General features: G+C 43.5%; 1 protein-coding gene across 3 annotated transcripts; it reads right to left on the bottom strand.

Moving 5' to 3' along the window:
• Positions 1-223: 223 nt before the first annotated feature.
• MSS51 (MSS51 mitochondrial translational activator) lies at positions 224-14,229 on the bottom strand. 3 transcript variants are annotated; one of them, XM_058671068.1, is made up of 7 exons: positions 13,783-14,229; positions 3,246-3,490; positions 2,805-2,960; positions 2,149-2,273; positions 1,862-1,978; positions 1,037-1,130; positions 224-706 (listed from the first exon to the last, which is right to left on the bottom strand). In XM_058671068.1, exons 1-7 carry the CDS (start codon positions 13,984-13,986, stop codon positions 478-480), a joined length of 1,170 nt encoding a protein of 389 aa, XP_058527051.1. In that variant the 5' UTR covers positions 13,987-14,229; the 3' UTR covers positions 224-477. The 3 variants fall into 3 exon arrangements, with proteins under 3 accessions (XP_058527051.1, XP_058527050.1, XP_004583664.2); XM_058671067.1 differs by having other exon boundaries at positions 1,412-1,978; positions 13,783-14,228; XM_004583607.3 differs by having other exon boundaries at positions 1,412-1,978; positions 13,547-14,228.
• Positions 14,230-14,654: the final 425 nt, after the last annotated feature.

Below are 14,654 nucleotides of genomic sequence, written 5' to 3' on the forward strand. Positions count from 1 at the left end.
GCTTCCTGCCGACCTACTTGGGAAACAGCAGGTAATGGCCCAAGTACTTGAGTTTCTGCCATTCACAAAAGAAATGTGGATGGAGGTTAAGAGTGTTAAGAGTGGCAGGCACAGAGAACTCATTATTTCCTCTGCAAGAGAGAAGCCCTTCTGAGATGCTGAGAAAGATGTGTCATATTTGCAAGTCATTCAGAAATGAAACAAATCACTTGAGCAACGCCAAACTGAGTTTATTATTGTAGAAAAGGAGATAACAACCGTAATCTGTTCAGGTAAGTCTGATGTACTCAGGAACATCTTGAATATCAGAGCTGCTCTAGCTCAGATTTCTCTGAACCAAAACAGAAAAATGAGGTATTTTTCTTTAAAAAGCCAGAAAAAAAAGAAAACCTGTTGTCCTGACAACTTTTTTTCTGCTTTCTACAACTCCTTGACTAGCTCATTCTTGCACTCCCTCAAGTCTAGTTGGGATCTGGCTTAGCTATTTAAACCCACACTATCCACTGCCTCTTCCAATGATTTCTTCTCCAGCTGGCAGGTACTGCCAAGAAATGTAACATAGTAGGCAGAGCAGTAGACTGGCTGCTTGTTGGGGTTGGAATACACCTGTTCGGGTTTGAGGGACGTGAAAGGATTGGCTCCACAGGCAATGATGTGCACACCCAGGTCCGCCAGAATCTGCAAAGAAGCTGCCAACTCCTGGTGGCTGTGGGAGAAAAGTGAGAACATCTGCTCTACTGACGCATACAAAGGAGTTAGAAAAGAAATTGTTCAAGAGCCTAACACTTTTGTATTCATTAATCCTAAAAGTTACCTAAGGATGTGCCAGATAAACACTTTCCTTTCCCTTCATCCCACATATAAATCTAATTAAATATTAGATGAACTGGCCCAGGATTTTGTTAAGAGGAAAAAGCCATATGTAAAAAGGAAAAACATCCTCAGTAAAGGAAGATGGAGCAATGGGGGGTAAAGTGAGCTGATCTAAACCAAGAGGGCTGTGAGGCAGGAAAGCATCACAAAAAGAAGTTGAAACCTGTAAAGAGTAATCAACGTAGGGATCTCATAATCACGAAGCAACAGCAGGGTGGGCAACCAGGCCTCCATCAGATCCACAGAGGCATGGAAACCTATGAAACAGAAATAGGAGAAAGGCTGAGGGAGACCCTAAGAGCAAGATAATTCCTTGATTATGTCTACTCCAAACCCCACATTATTCACCCCTCATAACCATCATCATTCACCACCACAGGTTCATCAATGACAAATTCTGAACCCAGGCGTAGTACATACGGCAACTGGTCAACCAAAGCTACAATCAGATCGTATTTAGTAAAATCAATTGAATAGCATTCTGTGGACACAATAATCAGGATGAAAAATTCCTCATGGAGTCACCCAAGACTCTTACCTGGATGGAATGCGACTACTAAATCTGGGTAGGATATCTTCCCAGTCTCTACCTGGTCCTCCCAGAAGTCATGATAGAGGCCCCTGTGGCCACTAAGCTGAACTCTGCCAGGTTTCAAAGTTGAAGCCGGAGTGCTCTTTAAAGAACCAGTAGCCACATCTACACCCACCATGATCACATGAAGGCCAAGGTGACCAGGAAACATGTAGCCAAGCTCGTCATAGTCTCCAGGGTTAGTGAGAAATGTCTCCACATGAGAAGCACCAACCACATGAACTGTGCCTCCTCCAGGCTTCCCAGTGTCTATCCTCATGGTTCTGAGCCCTAGGCCCAGCGTCAGGGGCCGGGACAGGGCATCGGTCATAAGTCGCTTCAATGAGCCCTGTAAGACATCCGGGTCTGGCTTTGGGCGTCCCGCACTGGCCCACAGGGTGTTCATGGCATGACTACCTAGCACAGCATTCAGTATAGTATCTAACTGTGAACCCCTCATAGAAAACCAGGTATCCCAGTCCTGTACAACTTCAGCTGGCCATGGCCAAGGTCCTGAGGGTAGGACAAAGTCACCTGCAGGAAAGAAAGAACAGAATAGATTTCAACTCTCTCTGAATTCTTCCCTCTTAGTGATCATTAGTCTCTCCAAGTCACTCTGTTAACCTGAAAGAACATGCTTTCATATTTTTCTACAGGAACATATATGACATACATGGTACAGTTCCCCAATACTTCCACTTCACCTGTGACCAGAAGCCATTCCATGAGACGGTCCACGGCCACAAGACGAAGCTCTCGACAAACTTTCCTGTGTGCTGGCCAGTCTGACCTCTGGCATTCTGGATCACAGTAGTACACATTTCTGCACCTAAGAGAATAAACCATGGAAATACATGCTCTTAGACCAGAAAGGTGATGGGGGAGGGGAGTGAGAGGGACTGAGAAAGGCAATTAATTCCCATAAGCTAGGAAGAAAGATTGGTGAGTGGATAGAGATGCTGCAGAGAATAATTATCATTGCCACATGAAATCAGGGGATTATTATTTGGTGGGAAGGAATGGGAACATAATTATTCTTTCAGAGTGATCCATCAGTTTCTGGCAGGAACAACAAAAGTTCTATGGATCTTTCAGAACAGATAAGGTCTTAGTCCTTAAACACTTATGAAGAACAAGTAGAGGATTATATTATAGTTTCGTCTCTGAACACTTCATGACAACAACAAAAATACAAGCAGGATTAGAACTCCATTCTGATTTTTTCTGTAGGTTGGATCATATAATAAGAGGAGCATGCCTCAAGTTATTCTAAAAACTCTTAGACCTTTCCTTCTGAAATGGGGTCTCAGGACAGGGTCAATACTGAATGCTGCTCCTACCTGCCCCACACACAACTCACCTCTTACAGTGCCGGAGAACCTTGGAATCTGGAAGGCTGCTGGGGAGTGCTCTACAGTGAGCGCAGAAGCGAAATGTGTCCTCCATCCTCTGGAACATTTCCTGAGGACTTCGGAACCCAAAGCCTGATCCTGGAGTCTCTCCATCTATGACCAACCTGTGGAAACAGCATGGAGGAGTGGCAACAGGGAGAAAGAATATCTCCCAAACCTCCCATGTTCTCCCTCCTTGCCTCCTATACATTTCCAACTATTCTTGTAAATATCCCGCCATTTCTCATTTAAGCAAATTCTGTTTCTTCTATAGTAATAAAACTGACAAAGTCAAAATGGGAAAATGCTTCAAGGCAAGTACTCTTCATTGCCTAAATTATACTCCCACTTCACCTCCTGTAATTATTTCCACCGCACACATCTTTTTTTCCACAGAGCTACTCACTCACTTGTATTCTTCATAGCTTTTCATGTTCAGCTTTTGAAGGATCAGCTGCGATAGGCCAGGGACATTGTTTTCCAAGGAGAAGAATCCCAGGGCATCAATGCTAGGACCAGGTTTTGGGAGAGTTACAGGTGCAGGGGTCCCAACTGTGGGTGGGGTGACAATTGTGGGAGCCACTGATGAAGAAGGTTTCTTGTGCCTTCGTCTCCGGGATCGAGGAGCCATACTTTGTCCAGTAACTCCTAAAGACTGCACGCAGAACAGACAAGGAATGGAATATTTTTTTTTTCTTTTTAAGATTTTATTATTATTGGAAAGCCGGATATACAGAGAGGAGGACAGAGAGGAAGATCTTTCATCCGATGTTTCACTCCCCAAGTGAGCCGCAACGGCCGGTGCTCGCCGATCCGAAGCCGGGAACCAAGAACCTCTTCCGGGTCTCCCACATGGTTACAGGGTCCCAAAGCTTTGGGCAGTCCTTGACTGCTTTCCCAGGGCACAAGCAGGGAGCTGGATGGGAAGTGGAGCTGCTGGGATTAGAACCGGCGCCCATATGAGATCCTGGGGCGTTGAAGGCGAGGACTTTAGCCGCTAGGCCATGCCGCCGGGCCCAAGGAATGGAATTTTTCAAGCTGGACACTTTTGATGTATTTTTATACACTGACTTATACTTCTCATACCCAGGTTATTACAAAGACCAGGTATTCATCTGGTATTTACTGATTACTGCAAGCAGTTGTGAAAAATCATAACTATATATTAAAACAATGTATGTGTAACATAGTTTTGTATATAATATGAATACATGTTACTAAATAAGTGCATAGAAATAGGTCTGGTGGCATTCTTAGAAAACTGGTAACAGTGATTAACTCTGAACAGAAGATGGTCAAATGGGCCTTTAGACTAACATGTAATGAATAAATTTTTTTTTTCTTAAATATTTATTCATTTTTTATTACAGCCGGATATACAGAGAGGAGGAGAGACAGAGAGGAAGATCTTCCATCCGATGATTCACTCCCCAAGTGAGCCGCAACGGGCCGATGCGTACCGATCTGATGCCGGGAACCAGGAACCTCTTCCGGGTCTCCCACATGGTTACAGGGTCCCAAGGCTTTGGGCAGTCCTTGACTGCTTTCCCAGGCCACAAGCAGGGAGCTGGATGGGAAGTGGAGCAGCTGGGATTAGAACCGGAGCCCATATGGGATCCCGGGGCTTTCAAGGCGAGGACTTTAGAAGCTAGGCCACGCTGCCGGGCCCGTAATGAATAAATTTTTAAGAGAATTCATTCATACATTATTAACATACAGTATTTTAAGTCAACACAAGAGACAAAAAAGCAACAGAAGTCAGGGCCCGGCGGCGTGGGACCCTGCACCTGCGTGGGAGACCTGGGGGAGGTTCCAGGTTCCCGTCTTTGGATCGGTGCAGCCCCGGCCATTGTGGTCACTTGGGGAGTGAATCATAGGACGGAAGATCTTTCTCTCTGTCTCTCCTCTCTGTATATCTGACTTTGTAATTAAAATAAATAAATCTTTAAAAAAAAAAGCAACAGAAGTCTAGCTTGTCCCAAACTACCACCTACTGACAGAATTAATCAACCTAATCTTACTGGAAAGACAAATTATATATATTTTTAAATATTTATTTTTATCGGAAACACAGATTTAGAGAGAAGGAGATACAGAGAGAAAGATCTTCTATCTACTGGTTCACACCCCAAGTGGTCACAATTGCTGGAGCTGAGCTGATCTAAAGCCTGGAGCCAGGAGCTTCTACGGGGTCCCTCACGCGGGTGCAGGGTCCCAACGCTTTGGGCTGTCCTCCACTGCTTTCCCAGGCCACAAGCAGGAAGCTGGATGGTAAGTGGAGCAACCAGGATACAAACCGGTGCCCATAAGGGACCCCAGGGCGCATGCAAGGCAAGGACTTTAGCCACTAGGCTACCACACCGGGCCCAACACAATATTCTTTTAAAAGACCTATCACCACATGCATAAGCAATAAACCAAGAAGTAGCTCCCGGCTGCTGGTGGGTGTCAGGACCGGGCGTCTCATGCCTGGACCCCAGTCTCCAGCCACCACGTGCACGTGGTGAGCTGTCCCTGGGCGGCCAGTGCACTATTTGGTGCCAGGCTCTGCCTGCTGGCCGCTCGGCCCGGACCTTTGGGGTTTTGGTTCTTTGAATCGCTGCTTAGGTAACTCCAGGTTGAACCCACTGTGCTTCTGGGACATGAATCAATCCTAAAGATTCCCAATGACAGCAACTCCTCCTTTGAAGAGCTTGTAATCACTGAACAATGCTGACCACCAAACACCAGTCCATGCAAAAGCTATGGCTTGGGGCTTGTCCAGCAGAATCATATCCTGTTACCTGACATGATGATGGATCAGGAGAAGGGTCACATTGTGCAGGGCCATTACATTAACTAGCACTTGAGAACCATATCTGGAGGTATATTCTGGTGAGGATTTGTGGGCCAAACCCTGCGGAAATTCTAGCCCCACTGGTTAGCTCAAGAGTTGGGGTGGTAATGAACTAAGCTAGGTGTGACCAAGGAGCCTGCCATCAATCACAGGTAAAGGAACCGACAACAGTCTGGACTGGTCAAGGCAGCAGCACCTAAATGTGCATCCTGAATAGGGTGTGGGGTGGGCTGGGCTGCAACGTTCACCAGCTCATACAAGGCCAAATAGAAGGCCAGACTGCGCCGGAACCTGGGCTAAAACCCAACGGCATGTATGAGAACTGGGTCTGGGAGTGGATTAAGTGGAGGAACTTGGGAAACTCCCCTGGCAAGTCATAGCTCCCGCTGGTGAACATGTGGTCCAGACCTGGGGATCGGACAAGTTGGGCATAGTAGCTCCAACGGCTGGCCAATGTGTGAATTGGTAATGGAACAGGGTGGACCGCGCAGGACTGAGCAAACCTTAGCCCACAAGCGAAACTAGAGACCAGGATGGAGCACAGGTCATGCCAAGCTAGGCTCTTGCACCTACTGGTCTGCAGGAGCCAGGAACTAAGCCACGGTGTATAAGGCGGAGGTCGGGACAGGTGAGGGGCTGAGCCAAGCTGAGTCAGAGCAACCACTAGCATGCGCGTGATCTTCGGCTGGGAACAGGCCTAGTTGGGAAGCTAAGGAGACAACCCTAGCTGGGTTGAGGTTCCCACCAAGGTGTGCGTGGGCTGGAATGGGGGCTGCGTTCTGATCAGGATACGGTTGTAGTCTCCTTTGGCACAAGTGTGGACTGGGATTGGATGCACCAAGCCGGGCCAGACTCCAACACCCTCTGGTCTCCTGGAGGACCAGGGGAGATGTGGGATGGACTAAGCAAGGTCTCAAACCCTACTGAGCCATGTGTGAGCCGTTTGTGGGTATGGACTAGCTGTGGCTGGGTTGAAACATCCAACAGCAAGAACCAGTTTGGGTTGAAGGCCAGTCAGGAAAAGCCACTGTTCCTGCTAGGACAGGAGGTAAACTGAGTAGGGCTAGCTCATGGACCCACTGGTATGCGCAAAATCTGGCACTGGGAGAGGTTCTGATGGAGGAGCCTGGGCAACACAGTCCCTGCAGGTAAGTGCAAGAAACATGACAGGAAACAGCTCAGAACAGGCCATGGAAAGTTACCCACTGGCATACATTTGGCATGGGTCGGTAGCAGACCAGGCTGAATCAGTTCACATCATCCACTGGCAAATTTGAACACCAGAACAGTATGGGTCGAGCCAGGTTCGGTCACGACAAAAACCAGTGCACAATATGGAATGCCAAGGTGAGGTTGCCTGTACCAGATGTGATCGCAGCACCCAACCAGCACGCTTGAGAACTAAGAAGGGAGGCGGCGGAGCCAGCAGGGGGAATAAAAGCTGGTTCCCTTGCTGGACAGCTACTCCCACTGGAGAGTGTGAGCTGGGATGGGGGCAGACCAGACTAAGCAGAGCTACAACACCTGTACGCCTCAGGTGGACTAGATTAGGAAAAGTCAGGCTGGGCTGATTATTCCTACTGGTGTAAACAAAATTAGAGTGGGTGAGGGTTGTTTGGGCTTAGCCACAGCATCAACATGCAGAAGCTGGCACTGGGGTCTAATTCTATCAAGTCAAACCACAGAACTACCTGGAAATTGCATAATCCGGGAATGGGAGAGGCCTGGGAGGGAAATAATGGGCTCCTCCCTCTTGGGTTACCACTTCCACGGGAGGGCACGAAAACTAGGACAGGGGCTGGGGTGGTAGACAGTGAGACACCCAACAGCATCTGTGTGGGTTGCATAGTGGAGCTGGTTAGATGGAACTAAGCTTTAATACCCATTGACACGTAAGAGAGCCGAATGGGGTGTGGGACAGACTGGACTACTGCTACACATACTGGCAAACCAGGGTAGGGGGTGCACCTGGTGGGGGTTATTGTGGATCACTACAACTAGGCTGCAGCTCCCACTGGTTTATGTGAGGGCCGAGTATGTGCTGGGCAGAACCAGGCTGGACTGCAACACCCATTGGTTAACTATATGGCTGTAAAAAAAATTATATGTAGGAAAACTAAAGCACTGATTAGAGCCAAGAAGAGAGTCTCTGGGTGAGCTATAAGAATTCACCAAACAAGTGGACTACACCTCAACAGGTGGGAACAGTTTCAACACATGGAGAGGAGAAAAAGGAATTCTAAGTACTGAGAAGAAATGAGCATAGAAACAGAGAAGGGCTTATGTTGGGGACTAGTAAAACATAACGATGAGTTTGAATCTAAGTATGAAGACTTAAACACAGGAGACAAACATATAAAAGCCTCAGAAGAAAATACAGGGAGCAGTTTCATAACAATTTCTTCTGTATGACATCAAAAACCATAAGACAAAAAAATGGATAAATCAGACCAGATCAAAATTCAAAGATTGTGCATCAAAAGACATCAACAGAGTGAATGACAACCCACAGAAGGGGGAAAACTATTTATCTGAAAAGGAATTTACATAGAGTATACACATGTATAAAAATCTAACTAAAAAATGAGAAGGGTATTTGAAAAGGCTTTTCTCCTAAGAATATGTGCAAGCAGACAACAAAAATATTCTCAATTAGTCATTAAGAAAATTAAAATCACATACCGTATGATCCAGCAATAGCACTCCTAGGAATATATCCAGAACAATTGTTTTATGAGAAACCAACATGCACTCCTATGTTCATAGCAGCACAATCAGTAATTGCAAAAACATGGAAGCAACCAAAATGCCCATCAACAGAGGATTGGATAAGAAAGCTATGGTTCATCTACTCCATGGAATACTACTCAGCTATTAAAAAAAACAAAATGCAGTTCTTTGTGGCCAAATGGGCCAAACTGGAAACCATAATGCTAAGGGAAATGAGCCAATCCCAAAAGGTTAAATACCACATGTTTGCCTTAATTTAAGATGATATGATATTATGTATAACATGTTATGTTATGAATGTTATATGTTGTGTATAAACTAAAATTGAAATGTAAGTGAGGTGGTCACAGATGGTGGCTAGGAACTCTCATTTACTTTTAACATATTGGTTACTCATTACTATGTCAATTAATTCCATAATGATGTAAATTTTTGCTGATGATATGTTGGAGCTTTCAATTGACTGGGATGATACTCTGCTGGCTCTGTCTTCAGACCAGAAAGGGTATACCTAAGAAGCCTTTGAACTTGACTGGACAATAAGATGCTGGACTCTATGTTTGGTATATGCTTGCAATGGTGGAATCTCAACTGAACTTGAGCTGTGGTTATGCAACAAGGAGGAGGAATCCACCATGGTGGGAGGGTTTGGGGAGGGGTGGGGAGAACCCAAGTATCTATGAAACTGTGTAACATAATACAATGTAATTAATGAATTAAAAATAATAAATAATAATAATAAAAAAGAAAATTAAAATCAAAACCACAAAAAGTTGTTATTTTGCATCAAGTAGGATGGCTATTAAAAAAAGGAAATTAATGCTGATGAGAATTTGGGGTTATCAAAAGCATCATGAGTTGCTTGTGGGAATGAAAAATGGTACAGCCAGTATAAAAAACAGCACTGCAGCTCTTCAAAAGTTACACAAAGAATTATCACTTGATTCAGTAATTTCATTTTTAGGAATCTACTCCAAATAATTAAAATTCCCCAAATTCTTTTTTTTTCTATTAGATTTTTTAAAATTTTTTTATTTTTCATGATACAGTTCCATAGGCTCAGGGGTTCAAATTCTTGTATATGAATGTTAACAGCATCACTATTCAAGAAAAAGAGAAAAAAATAGCACAAAAAGGAAAAAAGTCATCCAACAGTTGAATATTAACTAAATAAGCTTTGGGAGATAAATATTCATTTCCATATGAGTATCATCAAGCTATAAAAAGAAAAAAATTCTTTTTTTGAAAAAAGATTTATTTATTTTATTACAAAGTCAGATATACAGATAGGAGGAGAGACAGAGAGGAAGATCTTCCATCCCCAAGTGAGCCACTACAGCCGGTGCTGCGCTGATCCTAAGCCAGGAGCCAGGAACCGCTTCCGGGTCTCCCACACGGGTTACAGGGTCCCAAAGCTTTAGGCCGTCCTCGACTGCTTTCCCAGGCCACAAGCAGGAAGCTGGATGGGAAGTGGAGCTGCTGGGATTAGAACCGGCGCCCATATGGGATCCTGGGGCTTTCAAGGCGAGGACTTTAGCCGCTAGGCCATGGCGCCAGGCCCGAAAAGAATTCTAAAACATGCTACAATGAACCTGAAAAAGTGTTGTGGTAAAGGAAAGAATCCATACAGAAATCTTTTCATGTTACAATGATGACATTTATATGAAATACCCAAGAGGTAAGTCTAGCGATATAAACTAGATTGACAGCTATCAGGGACTCTGGAGAATGATGAAATAGCTATGTAACAAATATGAGATTCCTTTCTGGGATGATAAAAATCTTTTGGTGAAAAACATGCATGTACTGAAAGCCATTTAATCATTCTTTATTAGTTGTGCTATATGAATTTTACCTCTAAAGGGAACAGGAGTGGGTATTTCATTTAGCAGTTAAGATAGCACTTGGGACATCACACCTGGGGTTGAGTCCCAGCTTACCTTCTGATTGTGGCTTCCTACTGGCATGCAAGCGATGGACACGGTTCCAGTGATTAGGTCCCTGCTACCCTCATGGACTTGCAGACAGGGACTGACTGTCCAGCTCCCAGCCTTCACCCACACCAGCCCCGAGTGTTGTAGGTATCTGGGGAGTCAACCGGTAGATGAGAGACTTTCCCTTCTCTGTCTCCCTCTCCAAAAAAAAAAAATTTTCCAGAAGAAAGGGAGGAAGGGAAATACAGGGAGGTGGGGAGGAAAAGAGAGAGTCGGAGAGAAAACCATAGAGATTAAGAGAGTAAAAAGTTATCCCTTCCTTCTTAACTGTCACTAAGGACAGGAAAACAACAGAGGATAAAAACACTGCCAGTGATCATCTCTATAGTAACTGAGGTAAGAAAGTTCTAAACATTTTTGGTTACAAAAATGGTCCAACGTTAGATCCTTCTAGACTATTTCTGTTAGGGGGGGAAAAAGTCCAAAATCATCATGCATCTAGGATGTAGGTGGCAAAAATAAACAAAAACCTACCTGAATCATCAGTTCATATCTAAATCTTAAAATACAGCAGCTGCAAATCCTTGCCATAAGGCTAATGGGGGAATGAATTTGAAGTATGTCCTTGTGCTTACACTTTCATCCACCTTTTAGTAAGCAGAGAAATCAGAGAAATTTCGCATGTGCTGGTTGATTCTCCAAATATGCACAAGAGCCGAGGCTGCACAAAGATGACCCCAGGAGCTAGGAATTCAATCTGGAACTCCCCCTGTGGGTGGATCCTACTGCCATCACCTGCTGCCTCCCTAGGCAGATATTAGCAGAAAGCTGGATCCAAAAGCAGAGCTGGAATCTGAAGTCAGGTAATGAGATATGAGTCCCAAGCAGAGGCTCCCTCCATCCATCCTCATCCCAAGGTTGAATGGTTGATTTGAGGTCACAAGAGACTAGCAAGCTCATTTGTGTGCCACATCCTCATTACCACCAACGAATAAGATGTTGTATCTAATGATATTAAATTATCCAAAGGCTTAAAGGACACAACCCTTATTCATGTTCCTTTACTTATGAGTGGATGGAATACCTTAGGATACTGTTTCAAACATCTGACGTAACCTTCCATTTTTTTCCTTTGTGGAATTTTATTTACGTCAGGTTTTTAGGACACAGCATGACTAATCCCAAATACAATTAAGAAGTGATGCCCTCTACTTTTAATCGTCACCATTCTCAATATATTTTCAGAACCACTGCCATTCTAGAAAAGCACTTCTCTGTCTACATATTCCCTTCAAGCAAGGTAACAGGTCCTTAAACCATGAAGGAATGAGTATTTTAATCACAGGTATGGAGGCAAGTATCTTTGAGATAATGTGAGGATCTTAAATCTCAGGAGTTACAGTAAATATCTTCTCTGGGTTAAACTAAAGCCTTTTATTTTTTGCTGCAGTGAAAGCCAATTAAGGTCAGAAAAGTATCGTTTCACAGAACTGTATTTCCAGAGAGGTCTCCAATGGAAGCGTAATCTTCGCAATAAGGTACTGCTAGACATAGCTGGAGATAAAATGAATCAAATCGCTTGGGAAGAATGGTGGTGAAATTCCCAATGTCACAGTGTCCTCTGTGTCTACAGCACATTCGGGATCTATGGACAAATGAGCGAGCTTCCCAGCAGGCAAGTAAGATGGGAAGAAGTCAGTGTTGGGCATCTGCGTCTGTACACACACATATCATCAAGTTCATGTCTGAGTTTGTGTACACTAGAACCAAACATAGCTTCTCTGGTTCTTACTTTGCTGCAAAAAACCACCAACCTTTGCCAAGTTCACAGTATGTTTAGAAACAAAGGAAGGATGAAAGGAAGAGGCGGGAGACAGAGATACAAGAGTTACGTTGGAAAGTGTTACGGTAAGTTCCCAGAATTTTCCAGAGTTTACCCTACCTAGAAAGGGAACTTTTCCCCAACAAATGAAAAAGAAAATGTAACATCAAGAATTAGAGAAGAGTCGTACATTCCATTGCATAGGAATACCATGTCTAAATCACAAACTAAAATATTAACATATTCCTTGACCTAGGTCTCTTCTTTTATCCTTCCTCCTTGTAACCAAAAGCCCCAATTTCACCTAAAACTGTTTTTTCACTATCTCTAGACCAAAAGGGACCATCTAATTTTTTCTAATTTACTGGTAAATTGAAAACGAACTGGAGAAGTAGGGACCAGAAGGCAGCATAAAGTTGGTCCCTGGGGAGCCTCAGAGAGGATAAAGAAAAAGAAAAACTCTATTAAGGACATTGCCATTATGACCACATTCAGCTGCTTAATCAGTGATTAACACTTCCTAGGGTGATAAATACTTTACTCAATTATAAAGCAAGCAAGCAGACAGGTTGATGGGAAAGTGACTTACCCTACTAAGCCCTCGACTTTCTTCCTTCTCTTGCCTCCAAGTGAAGTGAGTGATCTCCTCAAATCTAGGTTGCAGCTCACTTGCAGCTGTCCATTTGTATCAGTTTCCTCTGCAAACTGCTGAAATGTTGGGTCTCAGTGATTAAGTGTGCCCTTTCAACCAGACAGGATGAAGTCTCCCTAACGAGGCAAGTACTGACCTGGCCGCCTGCCTGCAGATGTCTTTCTCTCTGATCCTCCTCATTCTCTGCCAAAAGAGCTGAAGACTGTCAACACTCTCCAGCTCACCAAAGGCCACGGCACACCGAGGAAAGATGAAACTGCTTCCTGGACTTCTCTCACTCAAGGCCTCATTTCTGTTCTCAGTTTACAGCTTCAGACAAAAAACCCTGCGAATTGTTCAGATGTCAGTATTTGTTTAGAAAGGCTATGCACTTTGCCCAGAGGTACAGGAAGCCCCTGGAGTCCCTGCATAGAAGCTAGACTCAAGATGAATTCCCCCAAGCCCAAACATAACTACTACTGTTCGAACAGAATTTAACAATCTATGCTTAAGAAGAAAATTGATACTCCACAGAGGAGAAATAGTAACATATTAGTCCAAAAGGCAATCAACCATATGGAGAACAAGAGAATTCATCTGTGAAACTCACTTTTCCTGAAAGGAAAACAAGGTATTCTCTCAATCATCATTGGAGGGATCCCATCTGTTTGCTTATTTCAAACAAGATACAGATGTTTCTGTAGTAAAGTCAGTAAGACTAACATTTCTGTTATTGACTAAAGATGTGTAGTACTTACAGGAACAGAAAATAAGAATCAATTCAGTGCACACTTTTATCCATTTTTATAATAGATGCTGATCCTGGAAAGTCAATTTCACATCCTTAGCTTCTTTCCACTGAGTTCAAGGACAATCAGAAGCTGTTAGGGCAGTTCTCCTATGTGGCTTCATGATCTGATTTCCCACCTACATCTGGACTCAGCTGTAACTTACCTGCCTCGAGGAGCATGACACAGTTGGGAAGCACACTCACTGGCACTGAGGTCCTGAAAGGTGGCAAATCAAATCCCCACGAGAAAAGATGCAGAGTAGATTTCAAAGGAATACCGATACTGTAGAGAGCACAAACTATAAGCAGGGAAGGTGGGAGAAAAATGTTAAGAATTTGGTGAAATATGTTATGCAGAGCAGCTGTGGAAAAAGAAAAATCAGTTGCAACAGGGCAAAAACACTGCATAAAATAGGAGATTGATTTTGAGAAAAAACTTCAGACCAACTTAAGTGTAACTGCCCTCAAGATTTAACTATAAATCTATGAGGTTTATGAGTTCTGTTGGTAATGTCTTAAGACTGACTTTTCTAATTTAGAGAAAAACAAAGGGACATGATATATGGAAAAAACTGTGCTGAATGTCAATTTATAACTCATCATCACTAATACTTGCTGTGGTAGACATTTAAAATTTTTCATTTTAAATTACAATTTAGAAAGATCTGATCTTTTCACAATTTGTACTCATCAAGTCACATTAAGAAAAACTTAATAAATGGTTTGTTGTGGAACAAATTACTTAAACGAGGATTCCCATTCAACAAGTAGAAAAAGTGACAAATATTATTTATAGTGATAGATATTATTCTACCATTCTTTATGTCCACCACTTTCTCTGAGTTCTACTTCTTTCTTTAAAGTCTTCAGTTTTACTATTAAACTTTAATTTTTGTAGTTTGCTAAGGCTTACCCATGATTCCTATAATACAGCTTGAGGGCACTTCAAAAGGTTCATGGAATTAAGAGATGTTTAGGGACAGGTGCCAGCCTCACCTGGGTTTTCCACGTTCATGCCTGCAATGGACTCCAGCTTCCCTCTAGTTACAGACCCTAGGCAGCAGTGGTGTTGACTC

Source organism: Ochotona princeps, chromosome 13, assembly GCF_030435755.1.
Source record: "Ochotona princeps isolate mOchPri1 chromosome 13, mOchPri1.hap1, whole genome shotgun sequence".
Taxonomy (NCBI): domain Eukaryota; kingdom Metazoa; phylum Chordata; class Mammalia; order Lagomorpha; family Ochotonidae; genus Ochotona; species Ochotona princeps.

Coding starts and splice junctions, on each gene's coding strand:
- MSS51 (XM_058671067.1), bottom strand. CDS start 13,986: ATGCAGTGTTTTTGCCCTGTTGCAACTGATTTTTCTTTTTCCACAGCT. Junction 3,491..13,782: donor CTTTCAGGACCTCAGTGCCA/GTGAGTGTGCTT, acceptor TTCTGCGTGCAG/TCTTTAGGAGTTACTGGACA. Junction 1,979..2,148: donor GGAATGGCTTCTGGTCACAG/GTGAAGTGGAAG, acceptor TCTTTCCTGCAG/GTGACTTTGTCCTACCCTCA.